The sequence below is a fragment of the Colobus angolensis genome, unplaced genomic scaffold (assembly GCF_000951035.1).
Source record: "Colobus angolensis palliatus isolate OR3802 unplaced genomic scaffold, Cang.pa_1.0 Scaffold183, whole genome shotgun sequence".
Classification (NCBI taxonomy): domain Eukaryota; kingdom Metazoa; phylum Chordata; class Mammalia; order Primates; family Cercopithecidae; genus Colobus; species Colobus angolensis.
Genome location: NW_012114966.1, coordinates 987,779 through 1,003,354, shown reverse-complemented (window position 1 = coordinate 1,003,354; position 15,576 = coordinate 987,779). Strand labels below are relative to the sequence as shown.

Below are 15,576 nucleotides of genomic sequence, written 5' to 3'. Positions count from 1 at the left end.
GTTGTGCACATGTACCCTAGAACTTAAAGTATAATAAAAAAAAATACAAAAAATTAGCCAGGCATGGTGGCAAATGCCTGTAATCCCAGCTACTTGGGAGGCTGAGGTAGGATAATTGCTTGAATCCAGGAGCCAGAGGTTGCAGTGAGCCAAGATTGCGCCACTGCACACCAGCCTGGGTGACAGAGTGAGACTCCGTCTCAAAATAATAATGATGATGATGATAATAATAATAATAAATACATACAGTCATGAGGTCCGGGCATGGTGGCTCATGCCTGTAATCCCGGCACTTTGGGAGGCTAAGGTGGGTGGATCACCTGAGGTTAGGAGTTCGAGACCAGTCTGGGCAACATGGCAAAACCCCCCGTCTCTACTAAAAGTACAAAAATTAGCCAGGCATGGTGGCAGGCATCTGTAATCCTAGCTACTCAGGAGGCTGAGGCAGGAGAATTGCTTGAACCCAGGAGGCAGAAGTTGCAGTGAGCCGAGATTGCGCCACTGCATTCTACCCTGGGTGACAAGAATGAGACTCCATGTCAAAACAAACAAACAAACAAACTATATATAAAATCATGAGGAAACATACAACAAATATAAATTAAAGCCATTATATAAAATAAATGGCTTCTAGTGTTTACAAATGTTAGTTTCATATAAACAAATAAGGCTGAAGAACTGTTTCAGATTAAGGTAGACTAAAGAGACATGGCAACAGCTGAGGTGGACAGATCACTTGAGGTCATGAGTTCAAGACTAGCCTGGCCAACATAGTGAAACCTTGTCTCTACTAAAAATACAAAAATTAGCTGGGTGTGTTGGGGGTGTGGTGGCACATGCCTGTAGTCCCAGCTACTCAGGAAGCTAAGGCAGGAGAATCATTTGAACCTGGGAGGCGGAGGTTGCAGTGAGCCAAGATCGCACCACTGCACTCCAGCCTGGGCAAAAGAGTGAGACCCTGTCTCAAAAAAAAAAAAAAAAAAGAGACATGGCAACTAAATGCAATGTGTGATAGTTTGGACTAAAAAAAAATTACTATAAGGTATAGTAAAATATACTATAAGGTATGGTAAAATTTAAATATGGACTATAGGCTAAGTAATTATATTGTATTGATGTTAAATTTTCTGATTTTTATTATTGAAATTTAATTATATAAAAGAATGTCCTTGTTAGGAAATACATAATGAGGTGTTTAGGAATAAAGAAACGTGATTTCTACAACTTACTCTCAAATGCCATAAAAATAATCAGGTCATAAAAAAATCATATCATATAAAAATAATGTGTGTGTATACATACATGCAAACATATATACATACACACTTGGGTATATGTATAGATACATCTTTTTAAAAAACTTTTTTACATTTTTTATTTTTATTTTTTTGAGACAGAGTCTTGCTCTGTCGCCGAGGCTGGAGTGCAGTGGTGCAGTCTCGCTCACTGCAACCTCTGCCTCTCAGGTTCAAGCACTTCTCATGCCTCACCCTTAGGTATGGGGTACCAGGCCGGGCTATTTTTCGTATTTTTAGAAGAGATGGGGTTTTATCATGTTGGCCAAGCTGCTCTTGAACTCCTGGCCTCAAGTAATCCCACCTGACTCAGCCTCCCAAAGTGCTGGGATTACAGGAGTGAGCCACTGGCCTATAGATACATTTATATAATACACCTATACACACACACACACACACACACACACAGAGTGATAAAGGAAATTCAGCAAAATACAAAATGTTAACAATAGGTGCATCCGGGTGAAGGAGATACAGTTCTTTGTACAATTCTTGCAACTCCTCTGAAAAGTTGAAATCATTTCAAAACAGAAAGTTAAAATTAACACTTATTGTGAAAATACCTATGAAAATTACATCTATTTACTCTTTGACCCAGCAATTTCAATTCCATTTCTGGGAATTCATCCCAAAGATATACTGCATATGTAAAAACTGATGTAGGTACAGGGCTATTCAATAGCGCTCATTTATAAGAGACTGGTTAATAATCCAAAGGAATACTAAGCAGCTGTTAAAAAAATAGCTTTCTATATATTAATATGAATTTTTTTTTTTTTTAGACGGATTCTCACTCTGGAGTGCAGTGGTGCCATCTCTACTCACTGCAAGCTCCGCCTCCTGGGTTCACATCATTCTCCTGCCTCCTGGGGTCACGCCATACTCCTCCTGAGTAGCTAGGACTACAGGTGCCCGCCACCACACTCGGCTAATTTTTTTTGTATTTTTAGTAGAGATGGGGTTTCACCATGTTAGCCAGGATGGTCTCGATCTTCTGACCTCGTGATCCGTCCACCTCAGCCTCCCAAACCGCTGCGATAATAGGTGTGAGCCACTGGGCCCGGTCAATATGTTAATATTTTTAAAGGATATAATGTGAAGAAGGGAAGATATAGAGTGGTGTATAGTATTTTATCTTTTTGTAAAAAAAAAGTGGGGAAATAAAAATATATGTACATATTTGCATAAAGAAATGTTGACAGGATACTTATAAAGTTATAAAATGTTTACCTGCAGGGGAGAGGAGGAAGCAAGGGTAGAATAGGAGTAGGATAGAGATGGAAGTCAGACTTCTCAATATGTACATAGTATATTGTTTTGATTTTTTAAACCATGTAAATGTATTTCCTATTCAAAAATAAAATAAAGGAAACTACTAAGATTGAGGTAAATGGCAGACTTATAAAGATTCAAAGAAAAGGTTCCTTGAGATATTAAGTGGAAAGAGCAAGTTGCACAATAGTATATATATTGTAAAATGATCTCTGTTGTGCAAAGAAAACCCCACACATACATTCACATACATGTAGAAAATGCTTGTAAGTGTATATAACCAGGTATTAATAGTAGTGATCTTTCAGGGGTAAGTCTGAGGCATAGTGAGGGTGGGGGAGGCTAATTTTCTTTTCTTTTAATCTTTTTTTTTCTTTTGAGATGGCATTTCATTTGTGTCGCCCAGGCTGGAGAGCAATGGTATGATCTCAGTTCACTGTAACCTCCACTCCTGGGTTCAAGTGATTCTCATGCCTCAGCCTCCCCAGTAGCTGGGATTATAGGTGCTCGCCACCATGCCTGGCTAATTTTTGTATTTTTAGTGGAGACAGAGTTTCACCATGTTGACAAGGTTGGTCTTGAACTCCTGACCTCAGATGATTCGTCTGCCTCGGCCTCCCAAAACACCGGGATTACAGGCGTGAGCCACCACGCCCAGCCAATTTTATTTTCTTAAACTTATTTTCAATTAAAATATAATTTATATACAGTCACATGCAAGACTCTTAAGTTCAATGAGTTTTGGAAAATGTGTACATCCTTATAACCCATCCCTCTATCAAGATATGGAACAGTTCTAACTTCCTGGGGGGAAAAAATTCTACCATCATTAATACTGTTGGTTTCAACTTTAAAATGCTGAGGACTCTATAGGATGTTTAAGGTATGTGTGGACATAGAATCCTTCAAGTGTACTCATAACATTAAAATCCAACAACTTTGTTATGATTGTTATGCATCTTTTATCCTAAACATTCCTTCTATGCAGTTTTACAGATGGTGAAGAAAAACTGAGGTTAAAAATTTCTGCAGGCGTGGTGACTCACGCCTGTAATCCCAGCACTTTGGGAGGCCGAGGTGGGCAGATCACCAGAGGTCAGGAGTTTGAGACCAGCCTGACCAATATGATGAAACCTGACTCTACCAAAAATACAAAAATTAGCCGGGCATGGTGGCATGCACCTGTAATCCCAGCTACTCGGGAGGCTGAGACAGAAGAATCGCTTGAACCCGGAGGCGGAGGTTGCAGTCCGCCGAGATCAAGCCATTGCACTCCAGCCTGGGCGACAAGAGGAAAACCCCGCCTAAACAAACACAACACAACACAACAAAACAAAACAAATCCATGGAGCACATAAAATCGTGTGAAAGAAAATTAAATAACAAAAATTAAGACAGCCTGACACATTTTAATCCAAAGAGAATTCCAGACACAGAAAACAAAAACAAAAACAAAAACAAACTGAACACTAAGACTAGTCTGAAGAGTGGAGTATGAATTAGACAGCAAATTTCCCTGGGTGTTGGATGTTTCTTACAGTGAAAAAGAGATCAGGAAGATTAAAACCAAAAGTAGCTCAGCCATGAACCCCAAAACATACCAGTGTAGAGCTATCAGGAAGGTTATTATGCTCAGCCTTATAAGGATCTACTCATCTGACTAGATGATCACAACAGAGGAACTCAGCATAAAAGAATGGTAACCAGCCGGGTGCGGTGGTTCACGCCTGTAATCCCAGCACTTTGGGAGGCCTGGGCGGGCAGATCACAAGTCAGGAGTTTGAGACCTGCCTGGCCAATATGGTGAAACGCTGTCGTTACTAAAAACACAAAAATTAGCCAGGCGTGGTGGCGCACGCCTGTATTCCCAGCTACTCAGGAGGCTGAGGCAGAAGAATGGCTTGAACCTGGGAGGCAGAGATTGCAGTGAGCCGAAATAGTACCACTGCAGTCCAGCCTGGGTGACACAGCGAAACTCCATCTCAAAAAAATAAAATAAAATAAAATAAAATAAAATAATAAAATAAAATAAAATAAAATAATAAAATAAAATAAAATAAAATAATGATGACCATATGTCTAACCACACACTGAATATCTGCACTGTTTCTCAGATCCTTCAAATGAACATGCCTGGAACTCAACTCTTGATTTCTCTTAAATCTGCCATTCTGTAGTCTTCCATTCTCACCAAATGGTAGCTTTGTCCATCCAGTTCCTTAATGTGGAAACCCAGAAATCACTCTTAATCCCTGCTCCCCATTTATCCATTGTATTTATTCAGTTAACAACATTTAACTGAAGATCTACCACTTGCCAGGCAAGACAACAATCTTTTCAGACACCCAGGAATATAATAATAAACAAAACACCCCCTGCCCTCATGAAATTTATATTCCACCTATTCCATTATTAAGTCTTATTGAACCCATTTCCTAAATATATCTATAATTCACCCATTTACTTCTACATCCACTGCCTCCCCTTTAATCCAAGTCATCTTTACTTCCAGTTCTTACCAGGAATATTGCTGTAGTCTCTTATCTTGTCTTCCTATTTCTATTTATAACCCTCATAAATCAATTCTCCATATATCAGCCAGAGTAAGCTTAATAATTCAAATATCTTGTCACTGCCTTGTTTAAAACGTCTTAATAGCTCCTAAGTACATGGGTATTTAGGACAAAATCCAGAATTTTAAGTGTGATTTACAAGGCTCTCCCTGCCTTATTAGTCTCATCTATTTATTTTCTATTTCTAGCCTCCCTAGCTCTTTTCAATTGCTTGAGTCAACACCTTTTATTTTATTTTTTTAAAAGATCTTTAGACATGCTATTTCCTCTGCCTGACAATTTCTTTTTTACTCTCCTTGTTACCTAGATAACTTCTACTTATCCTACTCATCTATTCATCTCTCTAAATATCACTTTCTGAAAAAAAGAAAGCCTTCCTTGACCTTCAGATTAGTCCAAGCTTCCCTACTATAAGCTTTCTCTTAGTGCTTTTGTATTTCTCCTTATTGGCTTTTATCAGACCTGTAAAATACCATGTATTAGAATGGGGCCAATTAATTCAGGAATCATATATGCCTTGTTCATTGCTGCATCCTTAGTCCACAGGTCAGTGCCTTGCATATAGCAGAAAGTTAATAAATATTTGTTATGTAAATGAAAGAATGAACCACCCAGGACCAGACTTGGGCAGACACCAATGTTTATTGTTTCTGGATGGGTTCTCTCAACCTACAAACTGAAGAGAATGGAAGCCTGAACTTATACAGAGTGGTTTTAACTTACAGTCTCACACAACATAGTGTAAGAATAGAGCAGAATAGAGCACCTCACACCTCTTCATTTTCAAAACCATATAGAATACATAAAGACAATAGTTTTAGTTTTTCTGTAAACTAGAAATGAACAATTAGAAAATACAATTTTAAAAATACTATTTACAATAACATTCAAAAACATCAAATATGTAGGGACAATTTAATGAAAGATATACATGACCTCTCTACACTGAAAACTATACAACATAGCTGAGAGAAATTAAAGAAGACCTAATTAAATGGAAATATATACCATGTTCATGGATTGGAAGTATCAATATTGTTAAGATGAGCCTCCTCTCTCCTTCCCTCTTTCCCCGATAAAGCTATAGATTCAATGCCATCCCATTCAAAAATCCCTACAGGTTTTGTCCTGTAGTAAGACTTTGTAGCAAGACTTACTATAAAGCTACAGTAATTGAGACAGTGTGCTATTAGTAAAAGAATAGACAAATGAAACATGATCAAGAATATAGAAATAGAACTACATATATCAGTGAAATGACTTTCAACAAAGGCACCAAGCCAATTCAACAGAAAGAGGAAAATCTTTTTAATAAATGGTATTGAAAAAATGGGAAATAAAGAATTTCAACCCCTACCTCAATGAATTAGTGCCTCATACCACATGCAAAAATCAATTTTAAATAAGGTAAGTAGAAAGGAAGAGTCAAAAGTATCAAATAAGTGCCTTTTGCTCACTAGACACAGTCACTGTCTCACCTACTATACTGCTAGAGCGAAGTATTACACAATATAAATCCAGTACGCACAAGTGACACATATCTGTTGAGATGCTTCACTTTTCTTGGTTTCCAATCCTTAGCAGACTTTTCAGGTGAGCATCAGAATCTAGATTGAAGATGCCAAATTATCTGATTCACTGAATTCCTTTTAGAGGCCAATACCCAGGTAGCATTTAAAATAAAATTAACATAGCTTAGATGGACCACAGAACCCATAGCAATCCTGCTATGAATAGTTGGACACACTTTTATGCATTTTCCTACTAATATTCCTTTTCTCTTGACTTACCAGTAATTTTTTCACTGTTTTCAGACTTTCCATATTACCCATTTTACCTAATCATGTTTTCCAAAGATAATTGTTTCCTTTTCACTTTTTTTGTCTTTTTGGTAATATTTTATATTGTAAGATTCCAATTCACTGATAGGGAAATATATGAGGAATTTTATATGCAAATGTTATTCTATAATTTTTGAAGTGTTTGTAAACTACTAGTTCAGTAAAATGCTATGCTAACATTATCTGGATCAATTTGTACAATCACCTGATTATAAGAACATTCCATATACAACATTCTATTTTAGCTCAAATCCATTTAAAGCATTTGAATTGGAACAATTTCCCAGGCTTTAAATAAGTCATAAGGAGAGAAGCTCTTTGTTTGTTTGGGGACAGGGTCTAATTCTGTCACCCAGACTGGAGTATAGGAGCACAATCACAGCTCACTGCAGCCTCAACCTCCCCAGACTCAGGTGATCCTCACACCTCAGCCTCCCAAGTAGCTGAGACCACAGGCATGGACCACTACACCTTGTTAATTTTTGTATTTTTTGTAGAGATGGGTTTTTCCATGCTGTCCAGGCTGGTCTCAAACTCCTGGGCTCAAGTGATCCCACCTTGGCCCCCCAAAGTGCTGAGATTACAGGTGCATCTGGCGAGACAAGCTCTTTGTCCTATAGAGATTGATGCAGTGGACATGGGTAGGAAAACAAAATGCAGTATAACTTATGATAGTGTTCTTAATCTGGTTTGAAGAGCAAAGTTCAGCTTGAGAAGGAGACTGGAACACTCAGTCATAAGACGCTCTTCAGTGGAACAATAATATTCAAAGTTTAGGTCTGGCAACTTCCATTAGTCATATTCTTAGATTTACTGAAATTATAGGCTAACTTTATCAGCCAGAATGTCTTTTTGCAGTGAGAGGAAGTTTCTTAAATAGAACATGAAACAGTTGTGTGTTGAAGGAGAAGTGATAAACAGGGATTCTGAGTTGTAAATTTAAATCTCTCATACTACAATGACCAAGATTTGTCCCTTCCTTATATTTGGATCAGTACAATTTGAATATCAAAAGTAAAATTATAAAATATAATCAAACACATATAAATATATAAAATCAAAACATGTTCCCTACCTACAGGCCCCAAACGCTCTGGCATGCCTGATACTCTTGTCTGCCTGACTGCTGTCCCTCAAGCTCACCATGCCAAGTATTTCTCATCTTAGGGCTTTGGTCTTGCTGCTAGAAATGCTTTTTACTGAGATCTCTGAAAATATTTAATGCTAGAAGAAAACCTGCTCGTGACTGAACTGAGTTTCATCAAGAACTTTTCACCTTGGAGAGTGGATTCTGCCCAAGCAGTTAGAATAATCACAATCATCCCCTTCCGCAACGTGCTTTCTGCAGTGAAGTTGCTACTGAGTCCTGAGGGGTAGGGATTCAAAAAAGAAGTTCACTCAGCCCTGGATTCGTAGAAGCAGCACACACCTGGTAGGAATATGGCGTCATAGAGCTACAGTTACCCAGAAACCTGGAGCTTAGCGTGGGATAGACATCCGTGGGAAAGACTCAAAGACAGGATCATTTTGGGGTGTTTGGCACTTCGAAACCAGCACAAACAATGCAATCAGGAAGAATAAAAAGGAAATTAAAGCTAAGGCAATCACCTGATAGAAATTACTTTTGGATTTAGACCGTAACTTTGCAGAGTGATTGCTGAGGTCTGGCAGAGCCTCCTGCAGGCTGTCGGCGAAGAGGGGCAGTGGTGGTGGTGACGTGGCGGTGGCGAGAAGAGCGGCTGTCTACCGCAGTGCACCGCGACAAGTAGGCGCTGGCGAGTCGCTTACCTGTGGCCCAACGCGCGAGCTGTCCGCACCTCGTCGGTGCGCATTCCAGGCTGAAGAGCCTTGGCTCGCTGGCCTGCAGCACGTGGTAGGACAGCCACGCATTGTGTCTCGCATCTGCGTCTACCACCACCACCTTGGTGATCAGGTAGCCAGGCTCGGCGGCATGCAGTACCATATCCAAGAGCACGAAGCCATTGCGCTCCAGAGGTGGGGTACAGCACCCGCGGTGCGTTGTCATTAAGGTTGTCCACCAACACACACAGGCTCATATTGGCACGGAGCGCGAGCTAGTCCTAGTCCTGGTCACGGGCCTGCAGCGTGAGCTTGAAGGCTCGCAGCTGCTCTTGGTCGAAGGTGTGCTGTGTGCTCATGGACACCTAGGACCACAGCGCCTGTGGCTCCAGGTCACTGGCCAAGATCGAATAGGGGACTTGGCTGTTGGGTCCCAAGTCTAGGTTGGAGGTGTCTACTTGCACACTATGGAGGCTTTGGGAAGATTGTTCTTGGCCACGTCGACGACATAGGAGGCCTTATAGAAAACCAGAGCATTGTCGTTGACATCGCCAATGAGAGGGTGACACTTGTTCTGGAGAAGAGGGTTGGCTTGCCTTGGTCAGTGGCAGTGATGCTGATGTTATACCTTGAGTCTGTTCCTGGCCCACGGCCCCATTTGTTACAAGTGTGTAGTTAATTATTGCAGGAAGATTTTTCTCAAGGTGCATTTTCTTGTATCAGACATGGGACCTTGTTTTCTCCTGAATTCAGATCTTGTCATTTAAAGATCTTGTGATTTAAATCTTGGACAGTGATTACTGTCCAAGGTGCAGAATCTTTGGGAATCATTGTGGAATTAGAAGTAAAAATCGTAGCTGAGATTATAGGCATGCACCACCATGTCCGGTAATTTTTGTATTTTTCGTAGAGACAGGGTCTCACCATGTTGGTCAGGCTGGTCTCGAACTCCTGACCTGGTGATATGCCCGCCTCAGCCTCCCAAAATGCTGGGATTACAGGTGTAATCTCATTGCACCCGGCCATTGCACCCGGCCTTCAACTATTTCAAAGCTTTACGGTCCAAGCTATAATTGGGGGCATATCTGATCCTGATCCATTCAGTCACTCACAAGTAAGTCTCCACTTTCTCCACTTAGAATGAAGTATTATTTCTCAGCATTAACCCAAAGCTTTCAAGTGGGCATGTCCTGGACACTGAGTTCCAGATCCTTGGCAAGGTTTCCCACCACCAAACTCTTGGCCAGCTCCTCTGGGCCTGAATAATGGATCTGTATAGAGAATGCCCAGCAGGACAGAAAAAGCAGGAAAGGAAGCATTAGTTGCCTTGGTTCTACCCAGCCTGTTAGTCCATCACCATTACCCATATCTTCCACAGTTAAAATTGCTGCTGCTCCAGCCCAGATAAGCCCCTTTTCAAACTATTCTTGGATTATAGAGTCTCCAGCCAAGAAGGAGCTGAACTCATTGCCTGTAAATCCATTCCGTTCCTGGTTATAATTTGTAGAACTAGGAGCCATAATAGGAATGTTGTGGGTCTGCTCTTGCATTTGCATTCCATGAAATTAGAAAAGGCACCAAGCGGGAATGTTTGGGGATCGGCTCATCTATCTCTGTTTCCACACTGGCCAGCAGTGGCACTCTGAGTCCCTACTCTAGAACCACAGCCTGAAGAAATGAGAGGACAGCGTTCTGCAGAGTTATTTGAGAGCAGATAGAAAGACGTTTCTCACTGGAACTTGCAAGCTGAAAGGCACTAGTGCAGTCTTGCTCCTGCAATAAAATATTCCTGGGAATTTATAACCTCAGTGATGTCAGCTCATGAAGTCAAAGTGATGACTTATTTTTATTTCTTCTTGACATTTGAGTATTTGTAGGCTGAGAATCTTTCTTTCTATTCCCACCTCCATGCCTGGGCTTTACTTTTTCCATGGAACACAGTCTCAGAATGAATTGTTGGCTGAATCTTCAGCTGAAATTATATAGGAAGCTTCTAGGAGGTTTCACAATATGGATTTTTTTTGTTTTTTTGGTCAGAGTCTTCACTGTGTCACCCAGGCTGGAGTGCAGTGGCATGATCTCAGCTCACTGTAACCTCCGTCTCCCAGGTGCAAGTGATTCTCCTGCCTCAGCTTCCCGAGTAGCTGGGATAACAGGCACCTGCCACACAATACGGAAATCTTATGAACTGAGGCATCTATTTTCAAAATTTGATAAACAAACCAGGTCCTTAGCCTTTTAAGATAAGTCAGACAGCTGGCAGGATGCAGTGGCTCATGCCTGTAATCCCAGCACTTTGGGAGGCCAAGGCAGGCGGATCACCTGAGGTCAAGAGTTCAAGAGCAGCCTGGCCAACTTGGTGAAACCCTGTCTCTACTAAAAATTTTTTGTTTTTTTTTGGGACGAGTCTGGCTCTGTCGCCCAGGCTGGAGTGCAGTGGTGCGATCTCTGCTCACAGCAACTCCGCCTCCCGGGTTCACGCCATTCTCCTGCCTCAGCTGCCCAGGCACCCGCCACGATGCCCGGTTAATTTTCGTTTTATATTTTTAGTAGAGACGGGGTTTCACCATGTTAGCCAGGATGGTCTTGATCTCCTGACCTCATGATCCGCCTGCCTAGGCCTCCCAAAATGCTGGGATTACAGGCGTGAGCCACCATGCCCGGCCTACTAAAAATATTTTTAAAAATTAGTCGGGCATGGTGGCGGGCGCCTGTAATCCCAGCTACTGGAGAGGCTGAGGCAGGAGAATCGCTTGAACCCGGGAGGCAGAGGTTGCAGTGAGCTGAGATCGCACCACTTCCACTCCAGCTTGGGCGACACAGTGAGACTCCATCCTCCCGCCCACCCCCCTCAAAAAAAGGTAAGTCAGACAGCTGCCTTTTATTAGGGTTTAGATATAGAGGAAAAGCCCATGTAAAATAATTGGTTTTGCACTATGATTCTTTTTTTCTCTGAGACCACTTTCCAATAATTGAATTCAAGCATTGCATTGAGTACTTAGAAGGTGTACAAACTACTGTGTGAAATACTTCAGAGAGCTAATGATGAACTAAGAAATTATATCTGCCCTCAATGACAGTACACAGAGTAGATCCTTATATGACATGTCTAAGAAAAATTATGGTGGTACTAACTTCTTTTACATACAGATTAAACTATTTTGTTTGATTCTATGGTCTCTTCAATGACAGTTTTTTAAAAACATTTTCCTGAACCAGAGCCCTTCCCATATGCTATCCAGAAGTCTCAGCATTTATAAAATATTTTTTCCAATTAGCTTTGCCAAAGGCTGGCTATCTTTTGCCATCAATATTTTAGGAATGCATCCTAAACAGTATGCCCTATTATTGGAATTTTCCATTAAGTATGGTTTCTTAAAAGTGAACTCAAAGTGGCCGGGCATGGTGGCTCACACCTGTAATCTCAGCTATTTGGGAGGCCGAGGTGGGTGGATCACAAGGTCAAGAGATCGAGACCATTCTGGCCAACCCCATCTCTACTAAAAATACAAAAATTAGCTGGGTGTAGTGGCACGCCTGTAGTTTCAGCTACTCGGGAGGCTGAGGCAGGAGAATCACTTGAACCTGGGAGGCAGAAGTTGCAGTGAGCTGAGATCGTGCCACTGCACTCCAGCTTGGTGACAGATCGAGACTCGGTCTCAAAAAAAAAAAAAAAAAAAAGTGAAAACTCAAAGTGTAGTATTAGAGAGTAACTGTGTCTCTTTCTTGAGATTTAGCCTCATCAGTTTGATCAACATCCCTTCGAAACTATGTGTTGCTATGTGTTTTGTTTGCAAACTATGTGTTTGCTTTAGGTTCTATAAAACAGTGAAGCTAAAAATTTTAAATTATAGCTGAACGCTTTAACTTATTAGATGAAATGGATACATATCCACCTGTCATACACATAAGAAGACAAGAAAAGTCCTTGACATAATTTTATGACTGGACTCAGAAGAAATGTAAACACATCCAAACCCATTGCCCAGTTAGTCTCAGAAAACAATCAACACATATCTTAATTACCAATCCTAAATTATCAACAAGTGTCCTAAAAATCCTAAAGCTAAGCCATTAGTTTCAGTTCTTATATGGCCTAAACCAAATAATGATCACTAGCCTTCAGGTTTCGGTGATCCATTTTCTGGTGAAATTATCTAAGATCCCATTGAAGTAAACTGCTTCTTTAAAATAAGTTTCATAGGATCCTTGTTTAGATATCACTATGGTTCAGACAAAGAAAAAGTAACACTCACAAAATTGTCTTATACAAAAACCTTTCCCCCAGCTTTTATGGCCTAAAACTGTGGCTTCTCAATCAAGAATGTACCTAGGCACTTAAGATTATTAAACCAGCTTTCACAAAAATTTTAGAATAGTTTTATTTCCATCCACAAGTCATTCCATTGTACTACATGGAGAAGCACAAAAATCATTATTACTTTTCCCAACAGGACATCGAGTGTACTGGCACTGAAAATATAAATCCTTTTTTTTTGTCAACCACTAAAAATGGCTACTGTTAACTAATTGCATGCTGTGAATCAGATGATTTTTGTTAGCTCTAGCCATCACCAGGACCTTTCAAATTAGGTATGATTATTCCTACTTTGCTGAAGCTCAAAGAGATTAAATAACTTTCTAAAGGTGACACAGTTAAGAAGTTAGCTAATTGCAAAGCTGCTGTCCTTCTACGATATATCTGAAAATTCAAAATCCTGGTATCAGGTAATCCCCAGAGTACATTACTTGTTTATCCATTCGTTCAACAAATATTTAATACAGTCTATTCAGCTCAAACTGGAAACGTAGTTGATGGAAATCACTGATATTTGAGATATCGTCTAAAGGTCTTGACTATTAAGCTCTAACTCTCAATGATTTGTTCCTAAATCAAGTTAGGTGAACAGAGGTCAGAATAATTAGACCATGTTAGCTTAGCTTCCCAAATCATTTGTGTTCCTATTATATCTTTCTTTCTATTTGACTACATATGAGAACTGTCCATGTGATAAACATTTTGGTAGTTCCTACAAGACGATGGAGAAGGGAGGGTTCATTGTCCTCTATTTCTCTCAATATTACCTATAGAACACTGTACTTATTAAATTTTATTTGAAAGCTAATGTAAATACAAATTTAGAATGTTTAGATAAATTCAAATACTTTCTTTCAAAAAAATCACACAAGTAGAACCACACACTCTATATTTTGTCCCCTTTTTTGGTCTCAGAAGCAGCAACTGCCTCATTTTAGAGCCTTTGGATGTCTTTCATTCTCTTAGTGGTATCCAATCTCTTTTCTGAGTTTTAACTATTGTATGTTTCACGGTAGACAGGCAGCAAACAAACAAGAAAGAAAAAATAATTGGGATGTTATGTTTCCCTACACCTTTACAGAATTCACCAAAAGAAATCAGGCAATGCTTTTCAAAGAGTAATACACTTTAGCATTCAGTATCTGTAAATACTTCTACAATAAAGCAAAAAGTTCTCAGAAAACACTTAGAATCTGTGCACGTTTCAGAAATTTTCCCTTAGTTGTAATAGTTATGGGGAATTTAATGTAGAAAGTAGGAGAAATTACTGCAAATTTGCCCCAGTATTAAAAAGTACTCAAAACACATTTTGTTAATTCTGAATATTCCACAAAGTCATCATTAATATCATGGGCAAAAGAAATGTCTAACTTGGAAACACACACAGATATTGTATTAATGAAATGCGTAACAGAAGTGAAAAATAGTCTTTACTGTTTTTTGTCATGGCAATACAGGATATTGTATATTTAAGTGATAAAATTTTAAATGCAGAAGAAATAAATTCACTATATTTGGAAGTTCATAAATGATTTAAAACCATGAAATGACTTGGGATACTGAGAAAGTATAAATGGACATATCCCTAATGGCCAGAAAGAATTACTGCACTTTGAAAGAAATTAAATTCACTTTATGAATTTGCTAGCAATCTCAAGTGCAGTTAAAAGCCACTCTATTTATAAAAGTTTACTAAAATTTTATTTATATTTTCCATTGAATTCGATTTCTCCCCTCTAGATAAACAGATCAGTTGTTATCAGATGCTCTACACAAAACTGCTGCATGGTCAATGGGAAAAAAATTAAAAGTGGGAAAAGAGCATTACCACTGATAAATTAAGCTAGTAAATGATATAGAGTATTAATGTTACAAATTGTTAATAAATTACATCTATCATGTAAAATATATGTACATAAACAAGGTATGAGGAAAGGTGACTGGATTGTTGTTGGTGTCTGTCACATATATATAAATTTATTGATGTCTGCTTTATAAATTCCAGATGTGCTAAGGGATGTATTTCTCCAAGCTCAGAAAAGAATATTTGATAAGGGCAGGGCACTGTGGTTCACGCCCCTAATCCCAGCACTTAGGGAGGGCGAAGCAGGAGGCTCACCTGAGCCCAAGTTCCTGATCAGCCTGGTCAACATAGTGAGACTCCTGTCTCTACAAGAAAGTAATAGATAGATAGATAGATGATAGATAGATAGATAGATAGATAGCAGGGCTGTGGCTTGCAACTGTAGTCCCTGTTACACCGGAGGCGAAGGCGGGAGAATTGCTTGAGCCTAGGAGTTTGAGGCTGCAGTGAACTATGATCGTACCGCTGCATTCCAGCGTGGGCGACAGAACAAGAAAGAAAAGAAAGAAAAGAAAGAAAAGACAGATAAGAGAGAAAAGAGAGAAAGAGAGAAAGAAAGAAAGAGAAAGAAAGAAAGAAAGAAAGAAAGAAAGAAAGAAAGAAAGAAAGAAAG

General features: G+C 39.6%; 2 protein-coding genes across 2 annotated transcripts in view; both read right to left on the bottom strand.

The window, feature by feature from the left end:
• The window catches only part of LOC105510150 (protocadherin gamma-A6-like), a 161,373-nt gene that overhangs the window by 71,164 nt on the left and 74,633 nt on the right, over positions 1–15,576 (bottom strand).
• The window catches only part of PCDHGA12 (protocadherin gamma subfamily A, 12), a 46,163-nt gene that overhangs the window by 27,861 nt on the left and 2,726 nt on the right, over positions 1–15,576 (bottom strand). The window contains exon 2 of the mRNA XM_011939692.1: positions 15,273–15,460. Within this exon, the coding sequence (XP_011795082.1) occupies positions 15,273–15,460 (188 nt within the window). The remainder of the gene's footprint in view (positions 1–15,272; positions 15,461–15,576) is intronic.